Below are 21,042 nucleotides of genomic sequence, written 5' to 3' on the forward strand. Positions count from 1 at the left end.
CTCAGGTTACTACTCTTCTGGCTTCTCTGGTCAAATTTCTAACAAGCCCTCGCGTATTCCACAATAACATTCACATTCTGGCACCTGTTTTTAAAGACAGTCGATGCTGTTTCACTTATTTTATTGCACTAAAATTAACCTGCCAAAATAATTCTTTGAAGAATATTAAACTCCTTATAAACATTCCCCTTATAAATTGTGATTAACCACCTTGATTTCATACGGAACTCTCCAAATCAAAATTTAATTGTTTACTTTTTATGTTAACAGTAATGACACCCTCTTCTTTAAGTGACAAACTCTCTCTGGCTGGCTGACAAGACATCTTCAAGGGAATCAGTTCCCTGGTATAAGTTAATGATCATCGTCATTGGACGATAACCTTGCGTAAGGATTAAAGAAACTATCTTAATGTAGGCTCATGAGTAAAAAGATTAATGCTCTGTCATAGCTCACTTGTATTACGTTTACCTACTACAATATCCTTCTTTGCATGCTCTCAGGTCTTGGCAAAGGTGCAGCAGAATGGTTAGCCAATCACGGCAACAAGCATGGCCACGAGACGGGCGTCATAGGTGTTGGAATTGATACAATTTCCGTAGATGTCGGGCAATCTGTCAGGTACCCATCTCATGTTGCATTATACACCAAAAACATCTACGGTATCGAAAATATGGCTAACTTGGATAAAGTAAGTAGCAATGTGTTACATTTTGTGGCCTAATGATATTTACATGTCATTACAGGCATTTAGAGTGATAATGGAGTGCAATTAGTCCAATTAAAGGGATTTTTATACCTTCATTGCTGCTTCCAGTTAAATTATAAGTTAATGGAAAGAAACAACGCATGATTATTGTACTCAGCACAAGTTCCACTTTTGATATTTTTTTCTCAAGGATAGTGGAAAGCTAAAGTAAATGAGATATTCAAGAGTTCTCCTGAATAAAATTAATCATGCAATATAATTTTTTACAGTTAACAACGTTTATATATTAGAGATATATATATATATATATATATATATATATATATATATATATATATATATATAAATATATATATTTAATTAAAAAGTCTTATGTACCTGAGTTTCAAATAATTTTTATCCTTATTGCTAGACAAATATTATCCCTTTTACGCTTTGCATTTACCTAATGCTTTATCCTCCTATAGTTACCAGTTAAAGGTGCAATCGTGACAGTTCTACCCATGAGAATAGGAGGTGGCAGTGGGGCTCCAGCCCGAATCATAGCCGAAGTAGGAGAGGAACACCAACTGACCAGCGCGTCACCGAAATCAAACCAGTCGTTGGCCGTGATGCTTGTGGCCCAGATGATCACAGCGCTTGCCCTTGTGATGTATGTGGTGTAGAATACTAATCAAGTGTAGGCCTACTTTTAATTATTTACTTGACATTTCTCACTTCTTGTGAAACAATAAGGTAATGAGTTTCATTTTGCTTTCTTTAGGAAGCCTCTGATAATTTACAGTAATTGCTACTTTGCTTTTTTTCTATCTTGGAAAAAAATTAATGCGTCGTCACCAGACAAGTTGGACTGTACTGTTAAACTAGGAAAAGCGCAATGTGTTGTTTATATATTTTTTGTAACATGGTAGATGGTAATTTATAGATTAAGTAACCTGTTGATATTATACCTGTTTTGCAAGGTTTCAAAGACTGTATCAGTCTAATATAAACACCCCAAATCTTGTACTTATCTTAAAAAAATCCCTTTGATAGCAAAGGATCTCCAACGCAACATTTGATAATGAAGTTAAAAAGTAATTTGAAAACCTAACATTATTTTATTCCATTATTAATATGAAAATTTTCACAACTAATATCTGGAACTAATCTTTACTTTGAGACATGTGTAGTTTCAAACCCTTTAGTAAGCATCGTGAATAAAAGGTAATAGTACAGTTGTTTGATTGTCATTTATGAATAGACGTCAATGAATACATAAGAAAATAGAAAAAAAAAATCTTGAAATAAATTCAAAGATTGAAAGTGTCTGGAATGTTTCCCTGAGCTATGGTAATATAGAAAAAGTTTCTATAATTTTTATGCGTCCTCTCCACCACACCCCTTAAAAACGTATATGATATTTTTACTTTACTTTTATTTCAAGGGCTGCTTTCCTGGTCCTATCACGCAGGCGAACCCTACGCACTACATGACCTACAAGATGAGTTTATCGTATACAACTATACATTCCTAGGAATTCTGCGTATCACACAGCATGTTGTGTGTATATTGCCAAATCCACATTACCGAGGCACTTAGAAAACAAGGAAGTCTTTCATATCAGAATAAAAGCTCGATTAACTATCCGCATTTTCAGTCTTTCCCTTCACTTTTTGGTTTAAACTGTAGGCTAAATGATTGTCTGCCAAGTGGGATAAATGGCATCGATGCAACGACCGATGCTCAAAATGCCCTTCTCAATGAATTGGCATTTTATGACTTTCTTATCCAGCCTAGTACTATTGACATTATCTTAAAAACATTTGAATAAAAAGTATTTACCACTGGGAAAAAAGATGGTGTCGAGCCAGGAAAGTTCCATTTTTTTTTTTTCTTTTTAAGCTTTAGAAAGGTGTGATTTCTTTGGTAAGGACAACAAAACAGTGACCTTACTTTGAGTAGAAAGAAAATGAGAATGGTATTGGTGATTGGGTTACTAATAAAATAAAAAAAAATATTCAAACCATTGGACTAAAAGGACGAAACGGTCTCTTGAACTAATTGATTAATAAAATCAAAACAGAAATGAAGCTACGAGAGAGGATGCCACTGTGGCTTGGACACTCTGAGTCTGTGACTTAGTTCATCATCCTTATCATTGACTAGAGCAATGGTAATGGTATGGCAAGGCAAGTGTTGAATTAGAAACTATATGTAGTGGGTTGTCCAGGGCACCAGTCAACCGTTGAGATACTACTGCTAGAGAGTTATGGGGTCTTTTGACTGGCCAGACAGTACTATATTGGACCCTTCCCTCTGGTTACGGATCATTTTCCCTTCGCCTACACTCACATACACCGAATAATCTGGCCTATTCTTTATATATTCTCCTGTCCTCATATGCCTGATAACACTGAGGACATCAAACAATTCTTCTTGACCTAAGGGGTTACTGCACTGTAATTGTTCAGTCGCTACTTTCCTCTTGGTAAGGGTAGAGGAGACTCTATAGCTATGGTAAGCAGCTCTTCCAGGAGAAGGACGCTCCAAAATCAACTATAGTTCTCTAATCTTGTGTAGTGCCATAGCCTCTGTACCATGGTCTTCCACTGTCTTGGGTTAGAGTTCTCTTGCTTGAGGGTACAATCAGGCACATATTCTATATTATTTTTCTTCCTCTTGTTTAATTAAAGTCTTTACAGTTTACATTGGAGACAATTGTTTTAATATTAATATTCTTAAAATATATCAATAATAATAATAATAATAATAATAATAATGATAATAATAATAATAAACGTATATGTATGACTGATTATGAATGTAAGCTTATTGTAAGCGTTATTGCTAATGTACGTCAGTATTAGAGTCTATTAATACTTCCTCATATAGTGTACAAATCTGGTAGCGTAATACAAACAATAGGAAAAAATTCTTGTATACCTTTCATACTTTGATGCTCATTTGTTTGTATTCGATCGCTTACGGTTTTTGTACGTTTAAAAAAGAAAAAAAAATGGTTATGATGGTATAACTATCCTCCAGTTATAACACTTGCCGAGGAGAATGGTATTCACACTGGAGATGCAGTTATATCTAGAACAAAATGTCTTCCAGCAATCCACTAAACTGTCCAAACGAGAAAACAAGTTATCCTTAGTCTTCATTGTTTCCATGGTGTTATTACTGGACGAAAAGTAAGCTTCTGAGTGTTAGAGGTCAAATGGTTTAAAGATAGGCTTTATTTGTACGAAGACATCAAGTGATTCTGGTTTAGGCCAAGAAAAATATACAGAAAATGCTTATAATAATTAGGACTGTCAGAAACTAATTTTCAACAGATACAAGGGAACATCTCATGGCAAAAGTGTCAATAAGTAGTAAACAATTGAAATGCATGTTAAGACAGCCACCAATTTATCAATTGTCTGAAATAATAAAAATTACTATTCCTAATTTGTACATAGAAAACACAAAACAATAGTCATAGACGGTTACTACAGTCATGACATTAAAGTAATAGGTGTATCACGAGTAGAGGTTGCGTAGGCTTTAGTGAAACAAAAGCTAGGGAAGGTGCCATTGAATTTAGTCAAAAGTAATGGACATAACTTACTTGGTCTTGATTGGCTACAGTATCTGAAATTAGATGGGCAAAGCATTTTGAAAGTTCTAGGCACACTACTTGATCACAAGAAATAAATTTATATCGATAATATTTCATCAGAGTTCAAGGAGGATTTTGAAGATAGAGCAGGTAGGCCTACATTAAGAAAATTCAAAGGCTCTTCAAATGTTGAAGCCAAATGGTAGGCTACTCGTAGATTTTTTTTTTTTTAACTTGTAAGGACACCGATCCCTTCGTCGTCCAGAAAATCGACAAACTACTTATTTATTTAAATTCTCTCTTCGCCACACTGTGGTGTCCTATGTATATATATATTCCGCTCTACCAGAGCTACATTTTGATACTTGTATCGTTTCATGACATGTTTTTGTTAACCCATAATTCATATATTTGTAAGTGTAAGAAAACACATATATTTTGGCGGGCACTTAAATCTGACTTGGCGCCAATGTAATCCTACGTTTCCGTCCGCACCTTGTTATGTATTTCCGTGCGCATTCAAATAAAGTATCAGTTGATCTTGGTGACGCTTGTCTCACTGTCCTTACAACTGGTGACCCCGGAGTTGAAAGTAGCATCAGCGGTTTTGGCTTTGCCATTAACGGACTTATTACGGCCGTGCTACCTTCTACATACTCCGTTACCTTAGGCAAGAACCTGCCTTTGGTTCTCCCACACTTCGGTGAACGTAAGGCAGTAGGATGAGCTTAACCGACATATCAACCTCTCACCTCTTCGCCGACTCGTCGTCTGGCCACGATGTAGGAAGCAACACGCCCATCGCACCCAACGGCCTCGCCTCCACGCCCAAAGTCAAACTGCCGCCCTTTTCTCAACACAACACCGCTTCCTGGTTCCTGAGAGCGGACGTACTCTTCCGCATCGCTAGACTCAGCGACTCATGCGCCAAGGCTGACATCGTTCTCACCTCCATACCTGAAGAAGTATTCGACAAGATTTCCCCATGGCTCGACGCCCAGGCCGGCCAAGTTTCATACGACGACCTGACAACGAAACTCATCGGTATCTACTCCCTCTCCGTCTCAGCAAGGGCACAGAAAGTACTGGACCTCGCCGGCAAGCCCATGGGTGACACCTCTCCTGTCGAGGCGTGGGACGAGCTAACCGGCCTGCTCATGCTCCCCGAAACAGACAGCAACGGCCGACGACGTGAGATTAGCTTATCTCGCGAGATCTTTCTTCGACGCCTACCACAGGACGTACGGGCCCAATTGACAGACGCCGACACGCTCCCGATGAACGAACTCCTGTCGAAGGCTCAGAAGCTCCACGAGGCCTCCAAAGCATCTCGCCTCGGAGCATCATCGTCAACACCGCCTCCGTTCTCCTCCTTCAGCAGCTGCTCTTCCATAGACTCCTCGGCAATGGCCCTCGAGGACGACGAGATCAACATTCTATCAAGAAAGAAACCACCGCAACCGACGCGACCAAACCCTAGGCCTAACCCAGCATGGTGCTTCTACCACCAACAGTTCGGCAGTGACGCCAAGAAATGTAGAGCACCATGCAGTTTCCCTAGAAGACGACGCCAGAAGCATCCACCTGCCACCATCGCGGCCGCAGTTAACCATAACAAGATTGGTTTCTGTATCCTCGATACCATTTCCAACCGTAGACTCATGGTGGACACCGGCGCAATGCAGTCAACGTTCCCTCCTTCGAAGTCCGACCTAGACCGTGGTCCCGACAAAAACGCTCCCTCACTCATCGCCGCCAACGGATCTCCCATACGGTGCTATGGAATCAAGACCCTCAAGATATCTATCATGGGCCGTTCGTATTCTTGGTCCTTCGCTATCGCCAACGTCAATCGCCCCCTCCTCGGTGCAGATTTCCTCGCCCACCATGGACTCCTCGTCGATGTCGCTAACAGACGTCTCATCGACACGGGGACCTGCCAGTCTCGCGCCCTAGAACATGGCCCTGCAACAATGTCCGTATCCGCCGTAACAACGCACCCCTACGCCGACCTCCTACGAGAGTTTCCCGAGGTTTTCAAGCCCGAGCTCCGACACTCGCCAGGTTCCCCGTCCAAGCATGGCATCTACCACCACATCACAACGACAGGACCTCCCACCACATCACAACGACAGGACCTCCCACCACATCACAACGACAGGACCTCCCACTCACGCCAAATTCCGCCGCCTCCCACCTCAGAAACTGAAGGATGCCAAACGCGCCTTCGAGGACATGGAACGCATGGGTATCTGTAAGAAAGCATCGAGCCCCTGGGCATCACCCCTGCACATGGTTACAAAGCCGGACGGGTCCTGGAGACCTTGCGGCGACTACAGGCGCCTCAACCTCATCACAACGCCCGATCACTACCCACTGCCCAACATGCAGGACCTAACGAACGCGTTGCACGGCGCAAGGTTTTTTACCAAGATGGACCTTCTCAACTCTTACTTCCAGGTCCCCGTATTCCCGGAAGATATCCCGAAAACTGCCATTGTAACGCCGTTCGGATCCTACACCTTCGCATACTCAACCTTCGGTCTACGCAACGCCGGGGCAACCTTCCAACGACTAATGGATAGCATTCTGGGTGACCTACCTTTCTGCGTCTGCTACGTCGACGACATCCTGATAATCTCGAAAACCAAGGAGGAACACCGGGGACACGTCCGCACCGTCCTAAAGCGTCTACAGGAGAACGGCCTAGTCGTACGCTTCGACAAATGTACGTTCGGTGCGGAGGGAGTGGATTTCCTTGGTCACCGTGTATCCTCGCGCGGGGTAAAACCCATGACAACCAAAGTCGAAGCCATCAGGAAGTTCCCAATACCTACGACCATTCGCCAACTTCAGGAGTTCTTGGGAATGGTCAATTACTACAGGCGCTTCATCCCCAACATCGCACAAACCCTGTCACCCCTCGACGACGTCCTGAAAGGAAAAGCAAAAAAACTCGAGTGGGGCTTGCCCCAGCAACAGGCATTCGCTCGGACGAAGGATGCCCTTGCGAATGCCACCACCCTGGCTCATTTCGACGACAACGCGCCCCTGCGACTAACGACCGACGCCAGCAACGTCGCCTGCGGGGCTGTGCTTGAGCAACTCGTCGATGGTTCTCCTCGACCGCTGGCATTCTTCAGCAAGAAATTGAAACCCGCCGAAACAAGATACAGCACCTTCGATAGGGAACTCCTCGCCATCTACCTCGCCGTCCGCCACTTCAGGCACATCTTGGAGGGTACCCCCTTCACGATTGCAACGGATTATCAACCCCTCGTCCACGCCTTCACGAAATCAACGGACGCATGGTCATCCCGACAACAACGTCATCTCGCATCAATCGCCGAATTCGGGTGCACCATACGTTATGTCCCAGGAAAGAAAAACCCAGTCGCGGACGCCCTTTCAAGGATTGAAATTGACGTGATCCACCTGGGAATCGACTACGCCAATCTCGCAACCGAACAACGCACCGACCGAGAAGCACAGGTTCACCTGACGGAGCCATCCGCGCTCAAGATAAGTGTGGTTCCCCTCGGACCAGCAGGAGTAACTATTCTTTGCGACACCAGCACGGGCCGCCCTCGTCCCTGGGTACCAACCTCCTGCAGAAGGAAAATATTCGATATCATCCACGGACTTTCGCACCCCTCAGGACGCACCACCGCTCGCCTTCTGTCTGAAAAGTTTGTCTGGCCAGGGATAAAAAAGGACGCCTGGGAATGGGCGAGGTCATGCATCAACTGCCAGTCAAGCAAGGTCAGCCGTCACACCGAATCGGGGGTGGGCGATTTTCCCCAGCCAAAAAGACGTTTCGGACATATACACATCGACGTCGTGGGACCATTGCCCCCTTCTGGATCCGCTCGCTACCTACTTACGATCATCGATCGCTCCACGAGGTGGTTGGAGGCATCGCCGATGACCGAAGCTACGACTCAAGCATGTGCCGAAGCCCTCCTGTCAAGCTGGGTGAGCAGGTTTGGCGTTCCTGACGACATCACGACTGACAGAGGCCCCGCTTTCCTCTCAGAAATATGGCTGGCTTTGGCGAACCTGATGGGGACGACGCTCCACAGCACCACGGCATACAACCCCGCGGCAAACGGCATGGTCGAACGAACGCACCGCGCCCTAAAGGCGTTCCTGATGGCGAGCTGCACCGACGGGGACTGGAAATCACGACTTCCTTGGGTACTCCTCGGCCTTCGCACCGCCCCACGCGCAGACGGCGAACCTTCGCCCGCCGAAAAAGTTTACGGGGAAGCGCTCGCAGTTCCTGGCGAATTCTTTCCCTCATCAACCGACGACACGCAGCTGGATCACCTAAGGGATATCGCCAGGAAGTTCAGGCCGTGTCTCAAAACTTACCAGGACAGAACCAAGCACTTCAAGCCAAAAAGCCTGGATGACTGCAAGTACGTTTTCGTCCGTGTCGACGCTCATCGACAACCACTGACTAGACCTTATCGAGGTCCCTACCGGGTTATTAAAAAGACAACGAAAGCCTTCCTTCTCGACGTCCATGGCCAAGAGGACTGGGTCTCTATAGACCGCGTGAAACCAGCGTTTCTCGAAGGAAGCGACACCGCCTCCGCTGGACCTGGCAGACCCAGAGTTCCGCCACAAAACAAGCCGCCCAACGAAGGAAAAATCATCAAACGACGTCAAGAGGAAGAGATCCTTACACCGACCGCCAGCGCGCCCCTCCGTTCAAAAACAAGAGGAACCCTCCGACGCCCGAAGAGATACGAAGATTGATCATCAGCCCTCTACGCCGCCCGATGTCTTGGGGGGGGAGTACTTGTAAGGACACCGATCCCTTCGTCGTCCAGAAAATCGACAAACTACTTATTTATTTAAATTCTCTCTTCGCCACACTGTGGTGTCCTATGTATATATATTCCGCTCTACCAGAGCTACATTTTGATATATGTATCGTTTCATGACATGTTTTTGTTAACCCATAATTCATATATTTGTAAGTGTAAGAAAACACATATATTTTGGCGGGCACTTAAATCTGACTTGGCGCCAATGTAATCCTACGTTTCCGTCCGCACCTTGTTATGTATTTCCGTGCGCATTCAAATAAAGTATCAGTTGATCTTGGTGACGCTTGTCTCACTGTCCTTACAAACTAAGATCGGTGTCATATGCATAAATCTTGAAGTAAACAACAGAAAGTGTATTAAAAGCTGATTCGGTGTTATACTTAATATTTATCATTAACGGCAGTATAAATATTTTATAAATATAAATGTCAATGAAAGAAATTTAGGCCTTCCATTCGTAGTTAATGAAAGGAAATTTTTTAAAAATCCTGATACTTAAAATCGAAGGATACCTACAAGATCCTAAAATATGAAGTTATAAATAAGATAAAAAATGAACTTTACTTTTCCTTATAATAATAGCTGCGTTATATTCGATTCATAGTTTATCAAACTTCACTATATTAAGGACTGAAACTGGCAACTCGGGGTCGACTCATCTAAATTTAATCAATGAAAATAAGGTTCGTTTTACTGATGAATACATTAAATTTTGTAAAGCTCCTATGCCTAGGAAATATGTAGCCTATTTACATGTGCTATGTGATAAACCTTATAATTAACTTGGTTGCATATTCATAACACAACCACACCAAGGCAATGCTTCATTTTTTTCATAAAAAAAATCATTTTTTAAACTATATGGTCTGACCTAAACTAAATACATATCATTCTAAAATCTCATAAATGATTCCTTCATTCAAAATCAACTGTCAAACATTACAACTTAACATGGCCTCTATACGCCTAAATATAATTTTAGTCTATCCTCTTATGCACCACAGAAAACAATATGCAATTTTGATGTATAACTAAAATATAACCTCTTCTTTAAGACGTCCCACTCAAAGATGATAAAACAATTTAGATAACAAATATTTGACCAGAACTTTAAGCAAGCTCTAAAATATATAATAAATTTCTATTGAAACGTTATAAAGCATTTTCAAATTCCAAAGGCAAATAAATACGAACATTCCATACATTTAGGTGCAAAGTGCAGAACAGTTAACCAAAGGGTCCACGATAGGAGTGTTTAGTAGGTGACTCAGCATTGACTCGAAAAGAAGCTGCCATAATTGTGAAATATTTTGTCTATTTCTTTAAATAGGAAGTGGGAGGAGAATATTAACATGTGTACTCGTAACTGGTAACAAGAGAAAGGGAGCACTAAGAAATAAGGATTATCCAAGAGTGAAAGCAGCTGATTCATAGGTAATTGATATTAAACATAATCAATGTATCACCTAATCACAGAATATGTGAAGCGTATTAATTAGAAAGATCTGATTCTGAGCTAAAGCTATGTAGTCCGAGCGTAAGGCAATGCATTTTACTTTTGACTTTGTTTTGAAAGATATATGAAATATTATTTTTGTTAAATTACAAGTAAGCATTTTTATATATTGAAAATTCGTGGGAGGCCACTTCTGAAATGCTGAGAATTTTCTAAAATAAAAAAGAAATAATTCTGGACTAAATTACTACGTGGAAGACTACTTTTTGCCGATAAGTCCTGCAGGCTGCGGAAAAGCACACTACAGGTACCAGACAGCGCCAAAACAACCTATAATCAATGTCCTCAGTGTTTTCCCCAATAACTGTGCGTATCTGAGATTTAGATGCCAATATTGTGTTAATATAGTTATTAAGTATTCTGAAATACTATGCAGGGTTAGTAAAACCATCGTCAGAGCTGATAAATATCAATGAATCATATTAACACAGAGTCGTAAGGAGTAGACATGTTGTAGGTCGTGTAGAAATTATCGTGAATTATAACTACTTATGTCGTATTTTCAGTATTAAAAAAACCCTATGCTTTCTTACACCCCATAAATATTAAATACAAATAAACACAATTCCAATACAGCAAATACACCATACACAAACTTAAATTTTGCGTCAATTTACTTTAATTGAAGTTTTCAAGTACGATATACCTAGTTATGTGGGAACAGATTTTACAGGCAAGATTATTAAATCTAGTAGGCTGTAATATTAATATCGAGTAGGCTATAATATATATATATATATATATATATATATATATATATATATATATATATATATATATATATATATATATATATATATATATATAATAGAATACCTCGGAGGAAAATAATAACATATCCGTTTAAGTGAGTCCAGGGATTAATAAATTAGATCTACAAATATCGCACTTGAAAACAATAATAAAGGCGACTAACGTATGTTATCCACGTTATGTGACGTTCTCAAGTTTTTAAATTTGAAAGCCTTCATAGTTGATTGCAGGTCTGTGGTTACTGAATTTGTTAGATTCAAGTACACCAGCCGTCAAAAATGTCGGCTAAAGAGCTATGCACACATGCCGACACAGATTGTGGTTTCCGAGTGTGGGCTACCTCTCGGGGTAGGCCTACCCCTCTCACCAGGGTATGACTAATCCCTACTCGAGGTATAGGGGGGGGGGAAGAGAGTATTCATACGTTTAGCAGTGTCGCTAAGGGTGACCGGAAGGAAATATATTTATACATAGAACTTCAAAAGTTCAAAGTTGCAGCAAATGTTTTCAAGTTGAACAGGCTGTTAATGTCTTTTTATAGTTTATATATGACATACGGTATTTGTTTTGATGTTGTTACTGTTTTTATAATAATTTGTTGTTAATTTTTTCTCATCGTTTATTTATTTCCTTATTTCCTTTCCTCACTGAGCTATTTTTCCCTGTTGGAGCCCTTGGGCTTATAGCATCTTGATTTTCCAACTAGGGTTGTAGCTTGGCTAATAATAATAATAATAATAATAATAATAATAATAATAATATATGAAGTCAGACATGTTGCTCTTTGTTATATAGGAGCGATGGGTACTGTACTTGGAGAGTTGGTAAATCTCCAGAAACGCCTCGGTACAAAAGTGCCTATTTTATGGTGGTAATCTTATATCGGATGATTTTGAAGGTGATGTAAAAAGTGAACATTCTAAAGATGATATTGATATATACGATTGTTTTATTGTCCTTATTACCTCTCATTTGAGGACTTATATATATATATATATATATATATATATATATATATATATATATATATATATATATGTATATGTATATGTATATATATACATATATATATATATATATATATATATATATATAGAGAGAGAGAGAGAGAGAGAGAGAGAGAGAGAGAGAGAGAGAGAGGCCTATACATGCAATATCTGTGTGCACTTGAGATTTCCGTTTAGTTTCGCTTAATTATCTAACTATCTATTTTAAAGAAGAGGATGAATATACCCAAATATATTAATGAGCCATTATCCATAATATATATATATATATATATATATATATATATATATATATATATATATATATATATATATATATATGTGTGTGTGTGTGTGTGTGTGTGTGTATATATATACTGTATATATAATTTGAGTGGGGATACCTTAACGTGATGAAAGGGTTTGCGTATCGCCTTGATCAGCAAAGCTGTACTGGTCAGGGCCACTCATACTAGGTTGGTTTGCTGTAAGTAATTTTCCACCATCACCAATCCGCACTGGCCAGCGTGGTTATGAAAACTGGCCAAAACCCAGACATGAATTATTGACATATCTGAGGTCTTTCTCTTCCAGTGGGCTAGAAACAGCTGCCTTTATTGTTTTTTATATATACCATGTATATATATATATATATATATATATATATATATATATATATATATATATATGTATATATATGTATATATATATCCTGTATATATATATATATATATATATATATATATATATATATATATATATATATATATATATGATAGTACAGCGGGTGGTCTTATGTTTTAATCATACTTTTAGGATTCAAAAAACCTCACTGATAGCACATGAACAAAACAAACTTGAACAAACTGTTTGAAAGCTAGGTTGTTCACCAATGCTTCATCCAGATCGTACATACCTTGGATGGTGTTGAGCCGTTCTTCAAAATTTTTCTTAATCATGCATGTCTCAATAACGTTTCTTTTAGCAATAATTTTGTGCAAAATATAAGTTCTTTAGCAGCTTTCCAATTGATAGTGTTATAACATTCATACATATGATTCACAAGTCCTAGTGATTTATGTATATGTACGTGTGTCTATATATATATATATATATATATATATATATATATATATATATATATACATATATAAATATATATGTACATATATATATATATATACACATATATGTATAAATATATATATACATATATATATATATGTATATATATACATATATATATACATATATATATGTATATATATATATATATATATATATATATATATATATATATATTTATATATGTATATATGTGTGTGTGTATATATATATATATATATATATATATATATATATATATATATATATATATATATATATATATATATATCTTAAGATAACCATTGCTAAAGCGAAATTATATTGCATTAAAGTCGCTTACAGAAGCAAGATCATCCATTTCTTGAATTCTTAAATAAATTTTGATAGCAGGAGTAATAAATTTCATTGATAAATGCCCCCTGACTTAGGTGAGGAATAACGAGTTATCAATTTCTTCATTCCCCTGGATTCCACCAACAATACCTCATAAGAAACAAAAGAGAATATCTTTTTTATATAAAGGTAAAATTCAGTTCTTTAGTCTCATTCGTAAAATAAAGTAGACTATTGAAATGCATAAGAATCTTCTGGCATAAAACTGTTTAGTCAGAAAAAAACATTATTTGCCAGAAGGTTACATGGTTTTTTTACCCACTGAAATCCTTAATCCTTTATAGCTTTATTTATTATAATTTCCATAAATATATTTGTTGTTTTTATCTAAAATGAAATTCATCCTTTACCCCCCCACCCAATGTAATAACTCTCTTACTTAAGATTTAAAAGCTTAAAGGTGTTTCAAGCATCTTTGAAACTCAAGTCATGTAATGTTCTGCTAAGAAAAAATTTGTCTCTGACTTTAAGATTGGGTAATACTTTCGGAAGGGAATATGTTTGTGCCCCCTACTCTTGAGTCATTTTTTTTTCCAGCAATTTCATTTACAGTATACCTAGAATTATTATTATTATCATTATTATTATTATTATTATTATTACTTGCTAAGCTACAACCCTAGTTGGAAAAGCAGGATGCTATAAGCCCAGGGGCTCCAAGAAGGAAAATATCCAATTGAGGAAAGGAAACAAGGAAAAATAAAATATTCTAAGAAGAATAACATTAAAATAGATATCTACTATATGAATTATATAAACTTTAACAAAACCAGAGGAGGAGAAATGAGATAGAATAGTGTGGCCCGAGTGTATCCTCAGACAGTGGAAGACCATGGTACAGAGGCTATGGCACTACCCAAGATTAGAGAACAATGGGTTAGTTTTGGAGTATCCTTCTCCTAGAAGAGCTGCTTACCATAGCTAAAGAGTCTATTCTACCCTTAGAAAGAGGAAAGTGGCCACTGAATAATTACAGTGCAGTAGTTAACCCCTTGGATGAAGAAGAATTGTTTGGTAATCTCAGTGTTGTCAGGTGTATGAGGACAGAGAAGAATATGTAAAGAATATGCCAGACTATTCAGTGTATGTGTGGGCAAAGGGAAAATGAACTGTAACCAGAGAGAAGGATCCAATGTAGTACTGTCTGGCAAGTCAAAAGACGCCATAACTCTCTAGTGGTAGTATCTCAACGGGTGGCTGGTGGCCTGGCCAACCTACTACCTATAAGTTTTCTAATCTAATTAAACATTCCTAGAGACCTTGGCTATTGTTTATATTTTGAGACTAGAGGTTAGTATATCGCATGATTTTCTTTATTTGTAAGATTTTCTTTGCTTTTAATGTGTGCACACATTCGTGTTAGCATATAATTCATAAACAGTTTTACGATATCTCCTCTTCCCGGCTACGTTAACAAGTATCTTGGAATAACAAATTATTCTCTGATTAACGAATTCGTGGTTTTATTGTATTCACTATACTTCATTGTTGAAATTTCCCTTTATGGACCTCTTTGTATCTTTCCTAAGTATCATATTATGGTTGCATAAGATTTTTCACAATTCTGACCATCCTTTACATTCAGATCTCCCTGGACAATTCTATCCTGTTCGTAATACTAGGCAGGCAGTTAATTCTAATAGCCAGGCCTTCTCCATCACGAGGCTCAATACTACGCAGTACTCTAGAAGTTTTATTCCAGCTGTGACCAAGTTGTGGAATGATCTTCCTAATCGGGTGGTTGAATCAGTAGAACTTCAAAAGTTCAAAGTTGGAGCAAATGCTTTTTTGTTGACCAGGCAGACATAGTCTTTTTATAGTTTATTTATGACATATTTGTTTTCGATGTTGTTGATAGTTTATTATATGACATGTCTGTTTTGACGTTGTTTCTTATTTTAGAATGATTTATTGTTAATGTGTTCTCTTCATTTATTTATTTCCTTATTTCCTTTCCTCACTGAGCTATTTTTCCCTGTTGGAGCCCCTGGGCTTATAGCATCTTGCTTTTCCAACTAGGGTTGTAGCTTGGATAGTAATAATAATAATAATAATAATATTCCCATCTGCGCGGTAAAAGTTTTCGATGATAATTTCTACTTTAATCAAAATATCGAATAACTTGTGCATGTACCAGCATTACCTTTCATAGCAACAGATAATTCTTAAAGCCAATTTGAAATAACTGCAACTAAGAAAGCAAATCTTAAACTAAACAACAACGTTTTTATATTCCATGTAATAACGAAAATACACGCAAAGCATTGCTCATTAATTATCACCAATTTTCAGCTATATCAACTGTGCTCTATTAAATTATATGTGTTATAGCGCATCCACTAAATGCAAATTTCTTTAATAGTATTACCAACTGATAAGCAATGCAAATGTGCCATGCCAGGTCAGCTGAAATTAATCCATTTACTTTTAATTTGCAATCATTACGAAATGCTATCGAGCTTCAAGTTATAAAAACAGCAACTCTGAAATATTGCTTTACGTTCAAAACAAACACCTCTTCTACATAACAGAGCAAGTGTCTGGCTATATACTGTATATATATTTCCGGTCACGCTCAAAGCGAAGCCAGGCATATAACTACTCGGTCTCTCCCCGTCCCTCGGATTAGGGGCAGAGGAAGTAGTCATACCGCGGTAAGACGGGTTGTAGTTAGGTAAGTGGGCGGGGATGGGAAGGGTGGAATCTGTGTGTGAGCGTTTGCGTAGCTATTTGAATATTTAGCCGTCATTTCTGACAGGTCACGTACACTAGTATTTTCCTTCATGCTAATGAAATTTGTGTTCCGCGTTTCAGTCGCGGTTTTCGTTAGTCATAATCATTAACATCACTTTCACCTCCGTCACATCTGTTGTTGCTTCATTAAATTTAATACTCCTTTGACAAGGGTTTTTCATATGGTTATGGCCTCAAAGTTTTTCCCACAGATTTTGGACTCATACAAATCATGCATTAATATGCCTTCCATTGCTTCTGCTTGCTTAAATATTTGAATATTAACTCTTCCACCACACTGAATTGTGTTATCGATATCATTCAGAGCATGAATCCACTTGAAAATGCATATTATCTCACATTTCCTGTATTCACTTACACTTACGTCGTTAAAGGTATATATACTGTTTCAATGGATGAATCAGAATCTCTTATTGTTTTATCATTACGCAACACGACTCCATAGAGCAGTAAAGCACGTCATTTGAAGTCATATTTACTTGAATTAACATTTGATCACAAATTAATGATTGTTTATTCCACATATTATGGTGTCCAACCATTTTGTCGTCCTATGTACCCAATTTAATTTTCCTTGCTGGCCTCATCTTTATGAGTAATTTTTTTTCATATTACTTTACGATAGATAATGCCATTTTCAAATCTAATAATTTTGGAGGTTAATAGTACTCTAGCAGTTTCTCACTATTATTGCATACTTCTTATATTTAGCCTAGATATGTACAAAATGTATAATTGTATCAAATTTAAATTTCTTCCATTTGAAAACAACAATGTGTACAGTTCACCTAGAAATCCTCTGAATAAAAAACTTATACTTATAAAATCATTCGGTAATATCAAAGGTCCTTAAAACCTAAGATTGTACCCAGTGTTGTATGATGCATTCGTATTAGGTTGGTACACTTGATAAAATATGGTATCTAAGCTCATGTCTGATAACCATTCAATTTATTTTCCAACGTAAAGCTAATGGGATATGATGTTATATACATTATGTAATATTGTATTTTCCATTTTACTTGGTATTCCCAACAGATAACACGTAAAAGGTTACTGACTTTGGTCGAAACAGCTTAATCTAGATAGAGCCTATCCATATAGAACGTCTTACGGAAATGGTTTTCTGTTTATTCTTAAGGGGGTATCTTTTCTATTTTTTTTTTTTTTAGTCCATTAAGTTCACAACGTAGTAGTATCTCGCTTACATCGTTTTGATAGTCCGGGTTATTCTAAAACTATAATTAAGAGATGACTTTCTTGTAAATAATCTTGATTTCTATGTTTGTGTTGTCCCCACTTATATTTACTTTCTGACTGTTATGGCCACGCGTTTTCACGGGAAAACAATTATTTCCAGAGCAAAAATCACACTGGACAAATAGGTTGATATGATTTTTCTGATAAACATAAAGTCGGAATAGCAAATAAGTTATTATAAAAAATACTACCACAACATTCATTTAAAAAAAACATTAACGTAATCAACAATGTATATCTTGCACTATCGCATGCTTATATTCGTAAGTCCTTTATTTACTAAGGCTTACTAGGAATCCAGGACTGGATTCCTCAAGAAGGTAACGTTCCACTTTCTAAACCATGTGAAAGTTTTTGCTTCTACATCGGTTAGTAAAATGTAATGACCTAATCGTCGGTAGAAAATACGGGTTAGGAGCATGTGACTATAATTTAGCATTCACCCCATAACATAGACGTGGTGCTACATAGCAAACCGTAAAAGAAACTCACCGCAACATTAGGCAAGGTGTGATACGACAGAAAGTGGCCGTAGCATAGGTCAAAGAGACAGCATGAGTGGTTGAGGTTTGCAGCGTCGAAAAATATTCATTCAGTCGGTCGGTAAGCGACTGGCAGTCAGCAACATTCTCTGCCGCTAGCTAGCCTTTGTTGACTACGGCTGCTTCTTCGCGTTAGTTGTAGGATACTCGCTCCTTCGGTTTGGCAAAGCGTTAAGAGCCATTGTGGTTATAGTGGAAATTGTTATTTAAGTGAAAAACATTGATAAATAATGTCGGTGTTTATGATTCGAAATGAGTTAAGGCTTGAGAGAACTGTTCTTGAATATTAACGGAGTTGAAGTGTGTGAAAAAAATTACCTATGTCTGGTTGATGGCTAATGGTTTTGTAAATCAATTACCTGGTTAACAGTCAGGAAAATCAACATGCATATATTTTTTTTTCTAACAGAAAAAATTGCAATAAACATTATTAAATTCTGCCCCGCTTCTGCTCGGAAGTAATTAAAAAAAAAGAGCGACACCGGACTTCTTACACTTACTTTTCTACATCCACTTCAATTAACATAGCCTTTCTTAATTATTTGGATAGTATTAGGGCAGTTTGCATAAAAATAATACGCCCAAACATTGATGTATATAACCACATATACACACGCATTAAACTTTCATCCTTTGCTCTAATTATCATGTATTTTTTTTTTTTATTCCAGGCTTTGATATTGACGTTCCATAAAACAATATAACATTAGTGGTAGAGAATTGCTTTATTGCCACCACAGAAACCAAACAGAAAAAAAAAATTCTCTAAGTCCGAATAAAAAGTGTCAGCGTAGAAGGCACAGTAGTTTTTTATAATGTGACACATATATGCCTTTAAGCATTACATGTTTATTTTGAATCCGGACAATAAACCTAATAGATAGCATCAAAGTAATTCAAGAAGCACTCGTGCTGTGATATACAAACAAGAAAGAAAAGTTGGAGAGGAATACAACATTCAGTAGTTGAGAACGACATTCCTGCAAAGATGACTTTGTTAAAACAAGGTAAGTTACGTGAGTTTTTAAGTGCAATGTGTTTTATTTATATATCAACTGCTTGTTTCAATTTCATGAAAGTATATGTTAAGAGATGATGAACATCCTCCTTTACCTGTTGCTTTACCCAAGTTAGAATTTCTTTTGTTTTTGGCGGGAAATTGATTTAACAAAGCAATGCGCATAGTGAATGAATAGGTATAGAATAAAGTACCCAGCAAAGCTTTTACGTTTAAAGATTTTGAAAATATGAACCTTATCGTTTTCAATCCTGGATACATATATCATATCTGGGAAACCTGTTGCGAAGGCAAAATAGTCAGCGAACAATGTATAAAATGGATCACCATAGAAATAATCTCGTAGGAGTTAAGATAAAAGGCGATTTTGCTTACATTTTGGCCAGTGAAGTTCAAAAGAGTTCTTCTTTATAGAAATACACAGTAGCTTATGATTTGTGTTACTCTCAAGAGGGGGGATCACAGATTTTTTTCAGCAACCAGCACTTTTCATAACTTGAAGAGGTAAATTAATAATTATTTTAATTATCTTATTTTAGCTATTTCTTAACCAGAACATCTGTAAGAGGAAAACTAAATCTAATGACAGTTTGGTCAGGGATTCGTTACAGAGACTTGTTTTATTTTGGTTTACCACAACTTGTTTTCATAGATAACATCTATCTATCTATCTTGATTTTTGTTTTGTTTATCAGGAGATCTTTCGGTACAACCTGTCACAGCATCACTGTTGAATTTGACGTTGACATATGAACTTGAGTGTAATTCTTTGGTTGGATATCTGTCTTTCTTCATAGGTTTTTTTTTTTTTTTTTTTTTTTTAACAAAGAAAGCTTATGATTTTTAAAAAATGACACGAGAACGTTTCATGATAGTTTTCATGTACTAATATCTTATCTTTTTTTAACATAATCATTGTTTTTTTTTATACGAAAATGATCACTACTATATCTGTCAAGTAGTTCATGTTTCCATAAATATATATACCAACTCTAAATCAGAAATTCTAAACACAATTTTTTTTTTTAGTCAGTATTGACACAGTTAAGCTTTCTTTATAATGGTTAAATTTTCGGTTTCGCCGTCCCTTGAGAGGGAAAGTAATCACGGTTTAAGCGATTCCTACCAATGGTAAAAGACAAGAGAGGACAAGTGCATCCCAAGGACAGTCCACCAATTGTTACAGGGAAAGGGATTGAGGCATTGATTACCCCTCTTCTTGCCCCAAAGGCTTAACGCTAAATCAGCCATCTGTAGCCTTAATGGAGAAGAGACGCCTTCATACCGTTACGCAAGAGACAGTCCTTCAGTTTTTCCTTCCAAGTAACCTTGCTGACCGGAAAAGTACGTTACGACTGAGGAATACTTTTTCTTCAGGAACCGTGACCTATATCGTGGGATTTCACACATCCCTTTAGGGTGCAACCCAATTATCCTCACTTGACAAATCAAGTTGATGGTTCAGTTTTTGCAACTTTCGCTCTCTGAATCTCAAAGTTCTATTTCAAGGTTAAAATGAACGTTTACACTAATTTGAAGGATAATGCAATCATGTCCTTTTCAGATCATGTCATTTC

At 37.7% G+C, this 21,042-nt stretch overlaps 3 protein-coding genes across 7 annotated transcripts in view; 2 read left to right on the top strand and 1 right to left on the bottom strand.

The window, feature by feature from the left end:
* LOC137632028 (isatin hydrolase-like) overlaps positions 1 to 2,310 on the top strand; it is a 51,992-nt gene extending 49,682 nt beyond the window's left edge. For both annotated transcript variants that reach the window (XM_068364003.1, XM_068364004.1), the window contains exons 5-7: positions 504 to 691; positions 1,177 to 1,361; positions 2,136 to 2,310. In XM_068364003.1, the coding sequence (XP_068220104.1) occupies positions 504 to 691; positions 1,177 to 1,361; positions 2,136 to 2,184 (422 nt within the window). In that variant the 3' untranslated portion in view covers positions 2,185 to 2,310. The remainder of the gene's footprint in view (positions 1 to 503; positions 692 to 1,176; positions 1,362 to 2,135) is intronic.
* Atg3 (Autophagy-related protein 3) overlaps positions 1 to 21,042 on the bottom strand; it is a 325,399-nt gene that overhangs the window by 107,188 nt on the left and 197,169 nt on the right. The window lies entirely within an intron of this gene.
* Positions 18,438 to 21,042, top strand: part of LOC137631755 (uncharacterized) — a 60,486-nt gene continuing 57,881 nt past the window's right edge. The window contains exons 1-2 of one of the 4 annotated variants that reach the window (XM_068363685.1): positions 18,438 to 18,504; positions 19,119 to 19,454. In XM_068363685.1, the coding sequence (XP_068219786.1) occupies positions 19,436 to 19,454 (19 nt within the window). In that variant the 5' untranslated portion in view covers positions 18,438 to 18,504; positions 19,119 to 19,435. Of the gene's footprint in view, positions 18,586 to 19,118; positions 19,455 to 21,042 lie in introns of all 4 variants that reach the window. The other 3 variants (XM_068363686.1, XM_068363684.1, XM_068363683.1) reach the window with 3 other exon arrangements.

This window comes from Palaemon carinicauda, chromosome 40 (assembly GCF_036898095.1).
Source record: "Palaemon carinicauda isolate YSFRI2023 chromosome 40, ASM3689809v2, whole genome shotgun sequence".
Taxonomy (NCBI): Eukaryota; Metazoa; Arthropoda; class Malacostraca; order Decapoda; family Palaemonidae; genus Palaemon; species Palaemon carinicauda.